The sequence below is a fragment of the Physeter macrocephalus genome, chromosome 13, assembly GCF_002837175.3.
Source record: "Physeter macrocephalus isolate SW-GA chromosome 13, ASM283717v5, whole genome shotgun sequence".
Lineage (NCBI taxonomy): Eukaryota > Metazoa > Chordata > Mammalia > Artiodactyla > Physeteridae > Physeter > Physeter macrocephalus.
The window spans coordinates 85,863,980-85,882,846 of NC_041226.1; the positions used below are offsets into that span (position 1 = coordinate 85,863,980).

Sequence of the window (18,867 nt, forward strand, 5' to 3'; positions counted from 1 at the left end):
TCCCTTCCTGTGAGGACACCAGTCAGATTGGATCAGGGCCCACCCTAAGGGCCTCATTTTAATGTAATCACCTTTAAAGGCCCTATTTCCAAATACAGTCACATTCAGAGGTACTGGGGGTCAAGGCTTCAACATATGAATTGGGGGGGGCACAGTATACTCCATAACAAGTTGCCGGGCGCGTAGAAGAAGGGAAGCAGTGGGAAGAGGATGCTTGCTGGGTCGGGGGAGGGGGAGATGCCCACTTGGGTGCAAACTGTGTCTTCCGGTCCCCAGTGTCCAGGTATGAGCTCTGAGCCAGCTGAGGGCCTGGGGAGCGGGCTGCCCGCCCCCGCAGGCAGGCCCGCCCCCCTTTCATCATCAGGCCGCCACTGAGCCATCCCCACGGGGCCTTTCAGCCTCTCCCCATTGCGGGCGACGCCACAAAATCACCAACTGGAGCGCAAGGAAGCTTGGACGCCCAGGGGCCAAGCCAGGCCCCTCTCCCTGCCATGTTGTGTGTGAGGCCCCTAGAGTTCCAGAACATCTCTGAGGCTGTCCAGGACAGAAGCAGGCTCATCCTCAAACCCCTCCCACCCTCAAGGAGTCCTGGGCCAGTCCTGCTTCACCCTGGGCCTCGGTTTCCCCATTTGCTCAGTGAGGGGGGTGGATCAATGCTGTACCCCTTCCACCCCAAGTTTTCCGGGTCCTGGGAATCAGCAGGTCTGGCCAGGTGGGGTGGACAGTGGTACCACAGGGGACCCAGGACAGAGCTATTTTGGTGGAACCTGCCTCAGTAAACCCCAGAGCCAGCCTGCACGCTGAGGACCCCTGGGTGGCCTAGGAGCTGGTCCCCCACTAACGGGCTTCAAAGGCGATGGCCCAAGGTCGCTGCGGTGACTCCGGCTCGGCCCCTCGGGAGACAAGGCGCCCGCTGCCGCTGGGAGCCGAACGCCTCATTTTAGAATGTGAGGCTTTAACTCAGCTCGAAGCCGCTTTGTTCCCCGAGCAAACCAGGGCGCTGAAATATTCATCAAGGGAGCCGCAACTGGTCTGGGGCGCGTGCGGTTCTTAGTGACGGTGTTTCCTTTTAATTAACAGCCTTCATTTTTTTATTTTTTTATATTTTGCGGTACGCGGGCCTCTCACTGCTCTGGCCCCTCCCGTTGCGGAGCGCAGGCTCCGGACGCGCAGCCCCAGCGGCCGTGGCTCACGGGCCCAGCCGCTCCGCGGCATGTGGGATCCTCCCGGACCGGGGCGCGAACCCGCGTCCCCTGCATCGGCAGGCGGACTCGCAACCACTGCGCCACCAGGGAAGCCCAATAGCCTTTATTTTTTAGAGCAGTCTTAGGTTTACCGAAAATGGAGCAGGCAGTCCAGAGAGCTCCTGAGACCCGTTTCCCCGCACAGTTGCCCCATGATTAACAGCTTGCATTAGCGTGGTACCTTTGTTACACGGACGTGTTGTCATTAACGCAAGCCCACGTTGACGGCAGGGCACAAATGCACCATGTCATTTATCCAGCATGACAGTGTCATACAAGATGGCCTCCCTGACCTAAAAATTCCCCGGGCTCCCCCCATTTGTCCCTCCAACCCCTGGCAACCACCACGTTAGTGACATTTTCAGGCCTCTGGGTGAGTTCACACGGCAGACCAGACCCGGGGGATGCATTTGAACCGCGGAGGAGGGAAGCCTCCTCCCGGCCAGGGCGTGGGCTGCCAGCTTGTGGAGGCAGGGGTGAGGGGAGAGGCAGCACGTGGGGGCCCTGCCCTGCCTTCCCCGGCCGGTGTCCCCCACTGGGCCTGCCAGGCACGTGCCGAGGACCCGGGAAGGACTGCCACAAGACGCACCCCCTGGAGAGGAACCCGGGCTGTGCGTGGGGCAGACACGCGTGCTGTGGGGACGGAGAGCAGGCCCCGGTGACAGACAGGCCACAGCGCGGCCCCCAGCTCTTCCTAGCAGGGCCTCGGGCAGGGGCCACCACCTTCCAAAGCCCGGGTTGCTTCATCGCGAGCATGGAGTTGACACTCCCACACTGTGAGTATTGGCGGTGAGCTAGTTACTAAACAGGAGAGAAATGAGATAATGTGCTGGGCACCAGGTGGCTGTGACTTTGGCTTCTTCCACCGCCCCTCCTGTTGCTACTAATTGTATTGTCCGAAGGGTCGAGAAGGCGTCTCTGTGTAGGAGATGTTTCAAGAGTCAAATGTCCATCGACAGATGAATGGATAAAGAAGATGTGGCACATATATACAATGGAACATTACTCAGCCATAAAAAGAAACAAAATTGAGCTATTTGTAGTGAGGTGGATGGACCTAGAGACTGTCATACAGAGTGAAGTAAGTCAGAAAGAGAGAAACAAATACCGTATGCTAACACATATATATGGAATCTAAAAGAAATGGTGCTGAAGAACCTAGGGGCAGGGCAGGAATAAAGATGCAGACGTAGAGAATGGACTTGAGGACACGGGGAGGGGGAAGGGTAAGCTGGGGTGAAGTGAGAGAGTAGCGTTGACATCTATACACTACCAAATGTAAAACAGACAGCTAGTGGGAAGCAGCCGCATGGCACAGGGAGATCAGCTCGGTGCTTTGTGACCACCCAGAGGGGTGGGATAGGGAGGGTGGGAGGGAGACGCAAGAGGGAGGAGATACGGGGATATACGTATGCCTATGGCTGATTCACTTTGTCATACAGCAGAAACTGACACACCATTGTAAAGCGATTATACTCCAATAAGGATGAAAAGAAAAAAAGTGTGAGTAGGAATTTGGAGGCAGACAGAGAGCGGAAGGGCATGTCGAGGAGAGGGGCCGCCATCTGCAAAGGCTCAGAGGCACAGACAAGGGAGGCTTGGAGGACAGGAGTGCTGAGGTGGGAGGCCAGGAACAGTGGCTCCAGATATGGTGGGAGGAGGTCGGGGTCAGTGAGGTAGAGCGGTAGGGCTTTACCCTGCAGGCAGTGGGGAGCCGTGGAGGGTCTTGGAGCAGTGACTAGCTCCTTGCCCTTCTTGATTGTCTGAACTTAGAGTAGGACCAGATGCGTTTCCTTGGGAGGCAGTAGAGCTGCATGTCTTTATGGGCTTCGGAAGAGAGAGGCTTCCTGGTGCCCGGACATCGGAGCACAGGCTCTGAGAGCTCTGGGCAGACAGCGGGCCTGGGCTGGGACAAGGCTCCCGGGCCCCCCAGCGCGGCCAGCGCCCACCCTGGTCTTCTCCCCCCCGCAGGAGAACCCCTACCTGTGCAGCAACGAGTGTGACGCCTCCAACCCGGACCTGGCTCACCCGCCCCGGCTCATGTTCGACAGGGAGGACGAGGGCCTGGCCACCTACTGGCAGAGCGTCACGTGGAGCCGCTACCCCAGCCCGCTGGAGGCCAACATCACCCTCTCGTGGAACAAGAGCGTGGAGCTGACGGACGACGTGGTGGTGACCTTCGAGTACGGCCGGCCCACCGTCATGGTCCTGGAGAAGTCGCTGGACAACGGGCGCACGTGGCAGCCCTACCAGTTCTACGCAGAGGACTGCACGGAGGCCTTCGGCATGCCCGCCCGCCGGGCCCGCGACCTGTCGGCCTCGGGTGCCCACCGGGTGCTGTGCACGGAGGAGTACTCGCGCTGGGCCGGCTCCAAGAAGGAGAAGCACGTGCGCTTCGAGGTGCGGGACCGCTTCGCCATCTTCGCCGGCCCCAACCTGCGCAACATGGACAACCTGTACACGCGGCTGGAGAGCGCCAAGGGCCTCAAGGGGTTCTTCACCCTCACCGACCTGCGCATGCGGCTGCTGCGCCCGGCGCTGGGCGGCACATACGTGCAGCGGGAGAACCTCTACAAGTACTTCTACGCCATCTCCAACATCGAGGTCGTGGGCAGGTAAGGGCCGGGGGCGACCTGGTACCCAGGATGTTACCTGCTTCCCGGGATATTACCAGATACCTGGAATGTTACCTGAGGCCTAGGATGTTACCCGTTTCCTGGCATGTTATCTGATACCTGGGATGTTACCTGGTACCTAGGACGTTACATGGTTCCTGGGATAGCACCTGGTTCCTGGGACATTACCTGGTACCCAGTCTGTTACCTGGTTCCTGGAATATTATCTTGTTCCCAGGATGTTACCTGCTTCCTGGGATATTGCCAGATACCTGGAATGTTACCTGAGGCCTAGGATGTTACCTGTTTCCTGGCATGTTATCTGATACCTGGGATGTTACCTGGTACCTAGGACGTTACATGGTTCCTGGGATAGCACCTGGTTCCTGGGACATTACCTGGTACCCAGTCTGTTACCTGGTTCCTGGAATATTATCTTGTTCCCAGGATGTTACCTGCTTCCTGGGATATTACCTGATAACCTGGAATGGTACCTGATACCTAGGATGTTACGTGATACCTGGGACATTACCCGGTACCTGGAATGTTACCTGGTGTTACATCAAAGGGGCTAGCTACGTTTTTCCATGGAGGGAGGTGAATGGTGGATGATAAATGTCCTCCGTAGGGCCCGGGCTGCCTCTAGCCACAGGGCTGGGAGGTCTGGAGAGGATGGGTGGAGCTGAGCAGACCTGGGCAGTGCGGGTGGGGCTTGAGCTGAAGCCTGGTGCTCAGGAGGTACAGTGTAACTGGCCACGGACTCAACAAATGGGCGCTTGTGTCTGGGGGGTGCCCGAGACGGCCTGCAGGCTCCATGATTTGCTAGAAGGACTCACAGAGCCTAGCACAGCTGTTACACCCACAGTTGCTGTTGCTACAACGAAAGGATGCAGATTACAATCAGCAACAGAGAAAGGTGCAGAGGGCGGGCTCTGGGAGACAGCGGTGCGAGCTTCCTGTCATCCTCTCCCAGCACAGCAGCGACGTGTGACAGCGCGTGTGGGGTAGCGCCAGCCAGGGGAGCTTGCCCGAGCCTGGGTACCCAGGGGTTTTATTGGGAATTGGTTATGTAGGCATGGCTGACTGCCCCCGTGGTTGACCTTGGTCCCCAATTCCTTGACCCACAGGTCATGCTGATACTACCTGGCCCGAGGCCGCCGTCATAAATCACATCATTAGCGTAAATTATCTGGAGTGGCCCAAGGCCCCAGGTAAACAAAGACACTCTTATTAAGCAGGACATTCCAAGGCTCATAAACTGCTCCCAGGAGCTAGTTAAGGGCCACGCTTTTCTTTGGACTATGTAGCGTGTGGACAACCCAACCCTGCCGAGTTATTTCTTTACTCACAGCTTTGGAGAAGAAGATGCTTTGTGGACACCTTTGGGGGAGGCAAAAGACCATCGTAGGAGGTAAAAACAGCCTTTGATTCCCAGGAACTCTTTAGACTGCAGATGATAAAATGGTCGCACGCTGTCCCAGATCATCTGTTCATTCGACAGATGACCTGCTGGTCAGTAGGGGCAAGGCCTTTATCCCAGGCCACGGATATAACGCCCTGGTCCGCACTCAAGAGCGAGGCCTGGGCGGCAGGGCGGCGGGGCGGGGGGGAGGCCCATCGCTGGTAACCAAGGGGTCAATCATAAGGGGCAGCAGCGTGTAACACAAGAGCTCTCTAAGTGTGGCTCCTGGACCAGCAGCACTAGCGTCTCTTGGAAGCTTGTTAGAAATGCAAATTCTCGGTCCCCATGCCAGACCTGCTGTATCGTAAATCCCAGGGGGGAGGCCCAGCAATCTGTGTTTTAATAAGCTCTCTGGAGAATTCTGATACACACTACCGTTTGAGAACCGCTGGCGTGACAGTTGGTAGGCATTCTGGAGCCAGATGGCCTGGGTTGAGTTCCCAGCTCTGCATCGACTGGCTGTGAGCCCCCGGACGAGGACCTCTCTGTGCCTCAGTTTCCCCATCCGTAGAACAGGGATGGTAACAAGGCTGCTTCTCTCATTGGATCGTGGTAAGCTAAACGAGTTAGAGTTAGAGTTGATGAAATACTCAGAACGACTGTGAGCTTGTGTTTATTACCTCGTAGTTTAAACTACTGTGGGGTTAGCACGTCACACATGCTAAAAAAGTGTTCCTTGACTAAAATACATAGTGTTCAAAATAATGGCGCCCGAGAGCTGGGGCAGGTTGAGGAAGGACCAAGTTGAGACCCAAGGGCGTTGGGGCATAGTTAGGGCCAGGAGCATGGCTTAGGCCAGTTTGGGCAGGAGCCGTACCAGAACCCAGCTGAGACAACATACCTTGGGCAGCTTTCCACAACAGGCTCTACAGACTGCCCGAGTATGTAATTACCGATGAGTGCAAAAACCAGTTTGCTGCATGGTGTGTATAGTATAATCCCATTTTTGTAAAATATATAATATGCCCGCACACATGATTTCTCTGTTGACACTGACATCGGAAAGAAGCCCGTTCGGGCCCGGGAGCGTCGTGGATGTGGGGAAAGGCTAGAAGCTTGGGTACTAACTTCTCACTGTGGCCACACCTGCGGAGTAGGGCTGGGCAGGGGCGGTGTGGGGTTTTGGTTTTCCGCTGTGTCTGCGTTTTATTTTCCTTTGACTCTGTGTGGGTTCCAGGTGGGCCAAGGCAAAGGCAAGCGATTCATGAGGTGGGGTCAAGTTCAAGGCCAGCAGGTGGCAGTGAGGCAGGTGCACGTGCAGGGGCCTGTGGTTCTGACACCCGTGATTCCTAACCCACCCGCACTTGGGGCAGGCTATTTTGAACCAGGAATGGTCTGGAAACCACCTGATATATGGCAGCCGTCGCGGTAGCGGGGAGTCGAGGATCAAGCTCCTGCCCCTGTTTCTCGGATCTGTGTGCAGGCTTTGGGCCGCTGGTCATCTTGGTGACCTCTGCCAGCCCCGGGGATGCAGTGGTCTGGTTCTTTGAAGACCCTCCCATCCACCGACCCAACAGCTTAGCAGTTCAGAGGGAGGAACAAGATCCCCACCCCTTCTGGGGGCTGTGGCCCCTTTTCTGACCTCCCTGGGCTGCTACGGGGGTGTCCCTCATCTTCAGGAGTCTAATCAAGGGCCTGCCTGCCACTTCATTAGGCGGCTCGTGCAGGGCCCTGAGGTCTGGGCCGGCTGCAGGGTCTGCGCTGGATGGTGACAGCCAGGACCTGTAGTGCCCCTTACACCTCAGCCAGGGGTGAAGGTCCTTTTTCTCTCAGGAGGGACTCTGAGATGCAGAAGTGGGGCGGATCGTACTCGGGAAGGGACAGAGGGACAGAGCGGGGCAGGAAAGAGTCTCAGCTTTTCAGCCTCATCGAAATCAAGAGGGCTGTTCTGGTGCCAGGTGACCTGGGGGTCAGGTGAGCTGGGTTCCAGCCCCGCCCCTCTGCACCCCTCTCTGGACCTCAGTTTCCTGTCTGTAACCTGAGGCCTGGGGCCGCCTGGAGCCCATGCCTCCCTGGCAAGATAAAGTAAGTACTCTTCAGGCGGCTCGTTGGCGGGAAAGCGGCAGCTTGGCTAATCGATTAATTAGGTCTGGTTAGATGCTTCCGCAACGGGCTGTGACTTCCTCTACTTTTCCTTTTTAAATTCCAGGTGGGAAAGTCCAGCTGTGCCTGGGAGCCAGAGAGGCCAGAGAGGCAGGGTGGGGTGGCAAAGGTGCCCGTGGGCCCACCCAGATGATGCCCTTGGTGTTCCTGAGTAGTGACCTGAGGATCCCGGGGCTCTCGGGTGCTGGGATATCAGACTGAACCTGTTCTGGGATTTGCTCAGAATTTCATGACCCAGAGTTACACGGTGCCTCCCCCTGTGGCCTGCTAACAATAGTAGCTGATATTTATTGAGTGTTCGCTATGGGCTCCTTTCCTTTGAGCAGCGAGCTAAGGGCTCACATGCATCTTAGTTAATCAATAGTCATTCACTTCCCACATGGTTATGAAATCTCTAAGACCCCACAAGCTGGAGCATTGAGCAAGCCGGACCTGATCTCCGCCCCATAGAGCCTTTCCCACAGGGACGGCATTGCCCTCCACGTCGTGTTTTTAGATAAGGGGGCCAAGGTCAGGGGACATAAGTAGATCACACAGCGAAATTGAACACCAAACAGTCAAGGTCCAATCCAAGTGTGCCCAAGCTCAAGTCCATCTCCCTATGGGATCTAAAGGGCTTTGATACCATGGATGCTTCCAGCCCTGTCACGCATGTCAGCTATTTCCAGCCAGCAAGCAGCTGGCTCTGGGGGAGGAGGATGGAGCAGATGGAGAAGCCCAGGCCCCTGGGGATGAGGACCTGGTACAAATCAGGGGGTGAGAGGAGGAAAGAGAGCGAACCGCAGCCCCACAGGGCAGCGGTGCAGGGAGCAAAGTAGCCTCCAGCGCCTGGAGGTCCCGGCCCACCACCGGCCTCCCCTCCGTTCAGGATCAGGCAAAACAGCCTTGCCAGTCCTGCTTACTCTGGGTCTGAGATAAAGAGAAGAGCGGGGGGCTTCCCTGGTGGCGCAGTGGTTGAGAGTCCGCCTGCCGATGCAGGGAACACGGGTTCGTGCCCCGGTCCGGGAAGATCCCACGTGCCGCGGAGTGGCTGGGCCCGTGAGCCATGGCCGCTGAGCTTGCGCGTCCGGAGCCTGTGCTCCGCAACGGGAGAGGCCACAGCGGTGAAAGGCCCGCGTACCACAAAAAAAAAAAAAAAAAAAAGAGAAGAGGGGGGTCCCGCCCGTTAAGTTGCTCCCATTCCTGGAAGGCTGGGAGCGATTTTCTCCTTCCACACACAGGGAAACTCAGGTGTGGGCTGGGAGAGCGGCTGGCTTTAACTGGGCAAGTCCGGGGCGGCACCGGATTTGAGGAGGAATGAGATGGTGCTTGGAGAAGAGACAAGGCCCCCACCTGCACCCCCAACACAGTGGTCAAGGGCAGCCAGGCCCACATCCAACCAGCTTCATACAGGAGAGCATTTTACTTTATTTACTTATTTTTAAAATATTCATTTATTTTATTTTTGGCTGCGTCGGGTCTTAGTTGCGGCACATGGGGTCCTTCGTTGCCGCATGCGGGATCTGGCACGTGGGCTCTTTCGCTGCAGCGCGTGGGCTTCTCTCTAGTTGCGGCACGCGGACTTGGTTGCCTCGCGGCATGTGGGATCTTAGTTCCCCGACCAGGGATCAAACCCCCGTCCCCTGCATTGGAAGGTGGATTCTTAACCACCGGACCGCCAGGGAAATCCTCAGGAGGGCATTTTAAAACAACGGGCTCCCCAGCCCCACTGCTGAGAGCTCTGGACCCCATAAGTTTGGGGCGAGGTCCAGAAGGCTTTATCTTTACAAATCTCCGCAAGGAAGTGGAGAGTTGGGAACCCCCCAGGTAGAAGTTGGCATCGTTCGACCAACCAGGGTTTGAATTCTGCCTCCATCACTGATTAGCTGGATCACCTTAACCTGTCTAAGCCTCAGTTTTCCCATCTGCAAAATGGAGCTATGATAACGACCTCACCAGCTTGGGCTGAGGCTTCAGTGAAATGATGTATCTGAAGCGCTTACCCTAGCGTCCCATTCCTCTGGCTAGGTGGCCGGAGAGGTCAGGGAGAGAGGCAGACCAGATGTTGCCACATCTTCTGATGTTGTGAGAGAAGGCACATAGCAGATATATATATATATGTGAACTCACTTGCCTTTTGAAATACTGGCACCTACTTCAAAGTTCTTTGAAAATCCCGTGCAGGTAAAACAAAACACACCTGCAGCCCAAGGCAGCTCACAAGCTGTCAGTGTGCCCCCTCTGCTCTGAGACCCGCCTGTCTTCTCACAGCTGTGACAGCATAGCCGCTACACTCACAGTATTCTGCAGGCCTCTGGCAGGGCGGGCACCTGGGATCTGAAGTGTGGACAAACTCCGGGTAAACAGCCTGCTGACTCTGGGTCTGGGGCAGAGGGTAGGGGAAATGGTCATCCTATTCTCACCCTCAGGCCCTGCCCCAGGGCAAAGTCCTCCACCCAGAAAACTCTTGGAGGCGCCAGGGAACCAGTCCAGCTGGGCCTTAGCCAGCCAAGGACAGGAAAGGAAGAGTGAGTTCCCCATTCTTGGAGGTATCCAAGCCAAGCAGGGTGGTGTTGGTGGGAGATGATGGACAGAGGTCCCATGCATCAGATGAAGGTCCTGTGCGCCTGATCTGTACACCATTGATTAAGTGAACAGGAACTATAGATAGCATTTTTAAATGTGGTAGGTGTGAGAATCCACCGGCTTTCCCAGATGCTGCTGGGGTCTGGCTTCCCATCCAAGGCCCCGGGCCAGCCAGCGCCCACCTGATTTTCTCCTCCCTTGAGCCCCTGCCCCTTTCTTGCCTTCTTGTCTTCTTCCATAAACGTCCTGCCGCATTGATCACCCAGCAACTGGAGACAGAAGGAACTTAGGACGAGAATAGAAACCGCAGGAGGGAAGAAGGCTTTGTGCACGCGTGTGTATGTGTGTGTGTGTGTGTGTGTGTGTGTGTGTGTGGAGGGGAGGGGGAGGGGGAGGGGTCAGAGAGAGCAGAGGCCTTTCCACTTACTGCACGTACTTGCCCCGCCCTCCGTCTAGTCTCTTCCGTCGCTGATCCACAGGGAACATGGGCGAGAAGGGAAGCGTGTGATTTTATTCTGCCTGCACTGACCTCGGTAGCTCTGTGATCCCCGCCTGGGGGTGGGGGGTGGGGCTCGCCCCTTCAGGAACATTAGCTGTCATTGCTGAGCGGTTCTTACGGGCCATGTGGTATCCCAAGTCCCGTACGTGTGTTTCCTCATTGAGTCCTGCCCCTTGAGGGTCACTGTCCCCAGTACGCGGATGAGGAAACTGAGGCTTGGAGGTTAAGAAATAGACGGAGGTGCCCCCTTAGGACGACTACTGTCAGAAAAACAGAAAACAGCGAGTGTTGGCAAAGATGTGGACAGATAGGAACCCATGTGCACCATTGGTAGGAATGTAAAACGGTGCAGCTGCTGTGGAGAACAGTTTTTTGGTTCCTCAAAAAATTAATCATAGAATTCCCATATGATCCAGCAGTTCCACCCCTGGGTATATACCCCAAAGAACTGAAAGCAGAGACTTGAATAGATATGTGTGCAGCCATGTTCCTAGCAGCATTATTCGCATGGTGGAAAGGTGGAAATAACCCAAGTGTCCATCAACTGATGATGGATTAACAAAATGTGGTCTATACATACCATGGAATATTATTCAGCCTTGAAAAGGAAGGAAATCCTGACACCTGCTACAACATGGATGATATAAACCAGACACAGAAGGACAAATACTGTGTGAGTCCACATAGGTAAGGCACCAGGAATAGGCAAATTCATAGAGATGGAAAATAGGATAAGGTTGCCAGGGGCTGGAGGGAGGGGGGAATGGAGAGTTATTTAGAGGGTATAGAGTTTCTGTTTGGGATGATGTAAGTGTTCTGGAAAAGGATATATATATATATATATATATATATATATATTTTACAGATCAAAATCATTTTTTTATTTTTTTATTTTTTAACATCTTTATTGTAGTATAATTGCTTTACAATGGTGTGTTCGTTTCTGCTTTACAACAAAGTGAATCAGTTATACATATACATATGTTCCCGTATCTCTTCCCTCTTGCGTCTCCCTCCCTCCCACCCTCCTATCCCACCCCTCTAGGGGGTCACAAAGCACAGAGATGATCTCCCTGTGCTATGCGGCTGCTTCCCACTAGCTATCTATTTTACATTTGGTTGTGTATATATGTCCATGCCACTCTCTCACTTTGTCACAGCTTACCCTTCCCCCTCCCCATGGAAAAGGATATTTTTTAAAGGTAATTGCTTTTATTTGTTTGTTTGTTAATTTTATTTTATTTTTGGCTGTGCTGCACAGCTTGCAGGATCTTAGTTCCCTGACTAGGGATTGAACCCTGGCCACGGTGGTGAAAGCACTGAGTCCTAACCACTAGACCACCAGGGAAGTCCCTAGAAAAGGATATCGATGGTAGTTGCACAATAACGTGAATGTACTTAATGTCACTGAACTATACATTTTAAAATGGCAAAATAGTAAGTTTTATGTTATGTATATTTTCACACAGACACACAGACACACACACACACACACACACACACACACACACACATACACACACACACACAAGAAGAGAAAGAAAAAGGTGGATGGCTTCCATGTCAGACTGTCAAGGTGCAAATCCTGGCTCAGGTGTGACCCAGGGCAAGTTTCTTAACTTGTCTGTGGCTCCTTTCCCACCTCCATAAAATGGAGATAATAACCATGGAGTTTGTTTGTTTGTTTCATTTTTGGCTGCGTTGGGTCTTTGTTGCTGTGCACGGACTTTCTCTAGTTGCGGCGAGCAGGGGCTACTCTTCCTTGTGGTGTGCGGGCTTCTCATTGCGGTGGCTTCTCTTGTTGCGGAGCACGGGCTCTAGGCACACGGGCTTCAGTAGTTGTGGCACGCGGGCTCAGTAGTTGTGGCTTCAGTAGTTGTGGCACGCGGGCCCAGTAGTTGTGGCTCATGGGCTCTAGAGCGCAGGCTCAGTAGCTGTGGCTCACAGGCTTAGTTGCTCCGCGGCACGTGGGATCTTCCCGGACCAGGGCTCGAACCCATGTCCCCTGCATTAGCAGGCGGATTCTCAACCACTGCACCACCAGGGAAGTCCTGTAACCATGGAGTTTAAATCAGACAACCCATGAAGAGGCTCAGAGCCGTGGCCAGGCCGTGGTAAACATGCAGTAAGTGCTAGGGTCTCCACTGTGTCAATAAAACACCAGGATCACAGGGCACAGCCTGGAGGTCCTTCTACGGGGCCCGTGGGCTTTCAGGAGAGTGGGCTTTAATGGTCCTGGACTCCTGGAAATACATGCTAAGCATTGTGTGGGTGTGAGGTCGGCCCGCGTGAGCGCCTTAGTTTTCATTCCATTGCCAAAGGAATGAAACGGTGTGTTCTATTTGTTATTTTTTCAACCCAACATATATGTTCCGAGCTCATTAAGGACAGAGATTTTGTTAGGTGCAGTTTACACCCTTTAACCGAATCTGCCAAGCTACCTGAACCACTCCCTCCCACCAAAGATGGGACATGCGCAATATTGTCGACTGCTGAGGAATGGGGCGGGGGCAGAGCTGTGCTGAGGATACGGGGGGTGCCCACTGCCAAGTGTGGCAGGGGGACCCATGGGGCATTTATCCAGGCTCCTTTGGGTACCTCTGGGCTGCTCACCTACCAGGTGTGGCCCCAGCCCTGGTGGGAGGGGGCAGGTGGGGGGCCCTGGGTTTGGCTGGGGTCTCAGAAGATACGGGGCCCCGGTGGGTGAGTTAGGGATGGAATCCCCGACAGTAACGCCTTCCAACAGTGCTGGGGAGAACGAGCGCCCCCCTTTCTCTCTCTGAGTGGGGGAGGATTTCCTTCAGAGGGTTTTGTCACTGTCCTATTAATTCATTCAACGGATATTTTTAACAGGCACTTGTATTAGTTAGTTTCCTAGGGCTGCCATCACCAAGTACCACAGATCAGGTGGGCTTAAAACAACAGAAATGTATTGCCTTACAGTTCTGGGGGCCTGAAGTCTGAAATCAAGGTGGTGGCAGGGCCATGCTCTTTCCAAAACCTGTCAGGGAGACTCCGTTCTCCTAGCTGCCGGGGGAAGCCAGCATCTTTGACGCCCCCGTGGCTGTAGATGCACCATCCTATCCCTTTGTCTATCTTCTCGTGGCTGTCTTCTCTGTGCCTCTGTCTCGATCCAGTGTTCTCCCCATATCTCTTCTTCTTAGAAGGACAGCAGTCATACTGGACTAAGGGCTCACCCTACTCCAGTATCACTTCATCTCAATTTATATCTTAATCACATCTGCAAAGACCCTGTTTCCATATCAGGTCACAATCACAGGCACCAGCATAGACAGAACTTCAATCTGTCTTTCTGGGGGACACAGTTCAATCCGTAACAGGTACCTACTATGTGTCCAGCACAGCCAGGTGCTCCAGATCCAAGAGCCCCACGGGGTTTACAGTCTAGTAGGGAGATAGGAATAAACAAACCAAACCACCACAGTGACTAAAGGTGCTGGGAAAGTAACGAACCGAGGGGGCTATCGGGAGGGTGCTGGTAGGAGCGACCTGACGCCGGGCCCCAGGTGGTGGGGGGAGCCCCCCCGAGGAAGAAGCTTTGAAGGTGGAAGGGTGAACGGGAGCAGGTGGAGGTGCGTCCCCGGCAGGGGAACAACAGGTGCAAAGGCCCTGCCTTCAACTCACGGGTGATGCCTTCTAAGAACTTAACGTGACGTGGCTAGAGTGTGTGAGCGCCGTGAGAGCAGGGGGGCCAGGGCCAGGTGGTGCTATAGCCCTGCAGCCTCGGGAGGGAGTTGGTTTTGTTCTAGGTTCAGGGAAAGCCATTGCAGGATTTTAGGCAGGGAAGTAACACTCTCTGATTTCTGATGCTTGGCCGCTTGAGTTGGGAGGGGCATCTGGAGGGAGACCAGGCAGTTTCCGCTGAGACAAACCACAGCCTGGACCGGGTTCTGGGCGTGGAGATGGGAGCCGAGGGCTGCCTGGGGATGGAGTTGGCGGAGTGGCTGGTGGGAGCGGGAGGCATCCAGGGGAGCCCCGGATGCTGGCTGGAGACCCTGGGCGGATGGAGATTGTACCTAGTGAAGTGGGCACAGCTGGTGGAGGAAGAAGTTTCCGGAAGAAATGTTTGAATGTGTTTACATTTTGTTTTGTATGTTATCATAGAGTAAAATTGACCTTTGGGGGTGCAGTTCTATGAATTTTAACCCATGTAGATTCATATGACCACCAGCACAATCGAGACACAGAAGAGTCCATCACCCCAGAGAGCTCCCCCGAGCCGGCCCCCTTGTAACCACACCCTCCTCTCCTGGCCCCCAGCCCTCAGCAAACACTCACCTCTGTCACGACAGTTTTGTGTTTTTGAAAACGTCTCGTAAATGGAGTCGCACAGCACGTAAGAGGCTTCCTTCGCTCAGCACGGTGCCCTCAAGGTGCTTGTGTTGTTGCCATCAAGCGTGGACCTTTTTCTTGCTGGGGAGCTTGCTGCTCAGGGGCTGGGGGCACTGCAGTTCCGTCCATTGTTGCAGGAGGGGGGACCCCTTCCAGGGCCCGAGAGTGGGCTCTTGTCTAACACTCGGAAATGAACTGTCCGAGGAGACGCATGTGCTGACAAAGCAAGAGACTTTATTGGGAAGGGGCGCCCCGGCGGAGAGCCGCAGGGTAAGGGAGCCCAGGAAGACGGCTCTGCCACGTGGCTCGCAGTCTCGGGGTTTATGGCGATGGGGTGAGTTTCCGGGTTGTCTCTGGCCAATCATCTTGCTTCACCCATATTTTTTCTGACTCAGGGTCCTTCCTGGTGGCGCGCGCATCTCTCAGCCAAGATGGATTCCAGCGCGAGGGTTTCTGGGAGGTTGGTAGGACATATTATGCGCTGGCGTCTCCTCCCTCCTTTGGGCCCCTCCCAAGTTCTTCTGGCTAGTTTTTGGCTGCGGCACCGTGTTCCTTATCGGGACCTCCTGTTGTGAGACAGCTCAGGAAAGCAGTCATCGTCATGCCTGGCCAAGGTGAGCGGTTTCAGTCGACGGTTCCCTAACACATTCACTCAGAGGAGGGAATTTCAGTTGCTTCCGGTTTGGGGCAGCTATGAATGGAGCTGCTCGAACATTCGCGTAAAGGCTTGGGTATGAGCATAAGCTTTCATTTCTCTTGAGTGAATCCCTGGCTGCGGGATTGTAGGATCATATGATAAATGTGTGTTTAACTTTATAAGAAACTGCAGGGCTTCCCTGGTGGCGCAGCGGTTGAGAGTCCGCCTGCCGATGCAGGGGACGCGGGTTCGTGCCCCGGTCCGGGAAGGTCCCACGTGCCGCGGAGCGGCTGGGCCCGTGAGCCGTGGCCGCTGAGCCTGCGCGTCCAGGGCCTGTGCTCCGCAACGGGTGAGGCCACAGCAGTGAGAGGCCCGCGCACCGCAGAAAACAAAAACAAAAACAGAACAAAGAAACTGCAGAACGGTTTTCCCAAGTGGCTGTGCCCCCAGAGGAAGAAAGAGTTCTGTTTTGACCTGTTGCTGTGAGGTGCCCTTGAGGCATGGGAGCATGTGGACGTCCAAGTCCGAAGGACAGGCAACCCAGGAGACCTGGGCTTAGAGATGACCCCCGACGCCATGGGAGCGTGTGAGGCTCTGAGAACGAAGAGGAAGATGGGGGCTGGCCTGGGATGGAGCCCTGGGAAGTTGGACAGTGAAGGCAGGACATGGAGAACGAGGAGCCACAGAGGGGAGAAAATCGGGAAGGATGGTGCCCCAAAGCCGGCGGGAGGAGCATGGCCAGGGGGCATGGGCATCAGTGTCCGGTGCCACTGAGGGGTCCAGACAGAGGACAGCCAGGTGGGTTCGTGGACTTAGCAACATTGGAGGTCAAAGGTGACCTTGGGAGAGCAGATTTGGGGGAGTCGGGGACAAAGCCCCTCTCGGGTGGATTCCAGGGTGAATGCAGAAAATGTTAAAAGAATGAATGAGGGGTTAAAAAAAAAAACAAAAGTGGTGTTGATAAGGCTTTCAAGAGGTTTGATTATGAAAGGGAGCAGAGAAATGGAGTACAAGCTGGTGGGGAGTTTGAGGGAAGGAAAGGGTTCTTCCTGAAAAGAGGGAGGGACCGCAGCACCCTGGGGTTCTGGTGATGATGCAGAGATAACAGAAGGGAACAGCAGGGGAAAGTGCTGGAGAAAGCCATCAGCGCGGGGTGGAGGGCCTGAGAGGATGGGGTGGGGGGAGTGGGGCGGGCTTCCACGATGTACAAGGAGAAGAGAACAGGTGCGGGCTGACAGACAATATTTAGGCCAGAAACCCCGCGTCTTACACTTCTAAAGACCCCATATGGTCCCGGCAACCAAGGGCAGCCATCCTCGGGCTCCGAGGTCTCTTTGTAATGAGTCGATAGCAGCACATCTTGGTGTCAAAGAGAAGACTGCGTTTGAATTCAGACTCTTTCATTTGCTAGTTTATGGTCCAGGGCAAGTCTTCAATTTTCCCAAGCCTCAGTTTCCCCATCTGTGAAAGGGGATCCTACTGTTTTGAGGACTGTCTGAGAACTTGTAGGTCACCTCAAGGCCCGACGTACAGTAGGTGCTTGGGAAATGGGAGCCCTTGTTATTTGTAAGGAGTCAGTATTTAGTTACCTGAGCAAAACCCCATTTCCACGGGTACGTCGCTCACCTGGGGGACCCTCTCCAGCCAAGTTGAATCCCTGGATCTCTGCTCCTGTCGGGCTCTCTGCCCCGCCCCCAGCTTGGCGATTGGAGGGACCTTATTAGCTGTAACTGAGGCTAATGAGGCCTGGGCAGGACAGACAGGGCTGGAGTGGGGGCTCCTGCCTCGGCTGGGCCGCTTCTCTACCCCACAAAAGGGGGAGCCTGGAGTGGGTCATTTTGAAGGCTTGCTGGCACGCCGCCCATATCAAGCATGTTTTATTTATTTATTTCTAATTAATTTATTTATTTGGTCACGTCGGGTCTTAGTCGAGGCACGCGGGATCTTCACTGCGGCGTGCGGAATATAGTCCCCTGACCAGGGATCGAACCCGGGCCCCCTGCATTGGGAGCGCCGAGTCTTAACCACTGGACCACCAGGGAAGTCCCTCAAGCATGTTTTAGATTTACAGGTGCTCCCTTATATGTACACCCGTACCTGCCCCACCTACACGCGTGAATCCACTGCCACAAGCACCGGTCACGTACACATCACACGGTCCACCGCCTTCATGCACCCCCAGCTCACAGAGGCTGACCCGTAGGACAAGCCGAGGCTTCTGCAGGAGCCCAGGGTCAACGAGGGGCCTCGTCTGGGCTGCCCTGGCCTCGGGGAGTCCGGGTGCCTCTTCCCCATTTGGAGTTGCCTCTTTCCACTCTGTGGAGAAATGCCCACCTCTGGATTCCTTTTTTTTAAATATCTTTCTTAAAATTGAAGTAGAGTTGATTTGCAAAGTTGTGTTAATTTCTGGTGTACAGCAGAGTGACTCAGTTATACCTATATATATATATATATATATATATATATATATATATATATATACATTCTTTTTTATATATTCTTTTCCATTATAGTTTACTCATAGGATAACTATATCACATTGAATATAGCTCCTTGTGCTATACAGGAGGGCCTTGTTATTTATCCATTCTATATATGAAAGCTTACATCTGCTGACCCCAACCTCTCACTCCACCCCTCCCCCAACCCTCTCCCCCTTGGCAACCCCAAGTCTGTTCTCTACGTCTGTGAATCTGTTTCTGTTTCATAGGTTCATTTGTGTCATATTTTAGATTCCACATACAAGGGATATCAGCTAGTATTTGTCTTTCTCTTTCTGACTTATTTCACTTAGTATGATCACCTCTAGGTCCATCCACGTTGCTGCAAATGGCATTATTCCATTCTTTTTTATGGCTGCGTAGTATTCCATCGTATGTATGTACCACATCTTCTTTATCCAGTCGTCTGTCGATGGACATTTACGTTGTTCCATGTCTTGGCTATTGTGAATAGTGCTGCTATGAACGTAGGGGTGCATGTAGCTTTTTGAATTAGAGTTTCGTCTGGATGTATACCCAGCAGTTCGATTGCTGGATCATATGGTAATTCTGTTTTTAGTTTCTGAGGAACCTCCATCCTGTTCTCCATAGTAGCAGCGCCAACTTACATTCCTGCCAACAGTGTAGGGGGGTTGCCTTTTCTCCACACCTTCTCCAGCATTTGTTATTTGTAGACTTTTTTTTTTTTTTTTTGCGGTACGCGGGCCTCTCACTGCTGTGGCCTCTCCCGCTGCGGAGCACAGGCTCCGGACGCGCAGGCTCAGCGGCCACGGCTCACGGGCCCAGCCGCTCCGCGGCACGTGGGATCTTCCCGGACCGGGGCACGAACCCCTGCCCCCTGCATCGGCGGGCGGACTCCCAACCACTGCGCCACCAGGGAAGCCCTAT

The 18,867-nt window shown here is 54.3% G+C and overlaps 1 protein-coding gene across 1 annotated transcript in view; it reads left to right on the plus strand.

The window, feature by feature from the left end:
- The window catches only part of LOC114487449 (netrin-G2-like), a 32,384-nt gene extending 28,521 nt beyond the window's left edge, over window positions 1-3,863 (plus strand). Inside the window, exon 3 of the mRNA XM_028497376.2 lies at window positions 3,216-3,863. Coding sequence (XP_028353177.1) covers window positions 3,216-3,863 — 648 coding nt within the window. The remainder of the gene's footprint in view (window positions 1-3,215) is intronic.
- The last annotated feature ends 15,004 nt before the right edge of the window (window positions 3,864-18,867 follow it).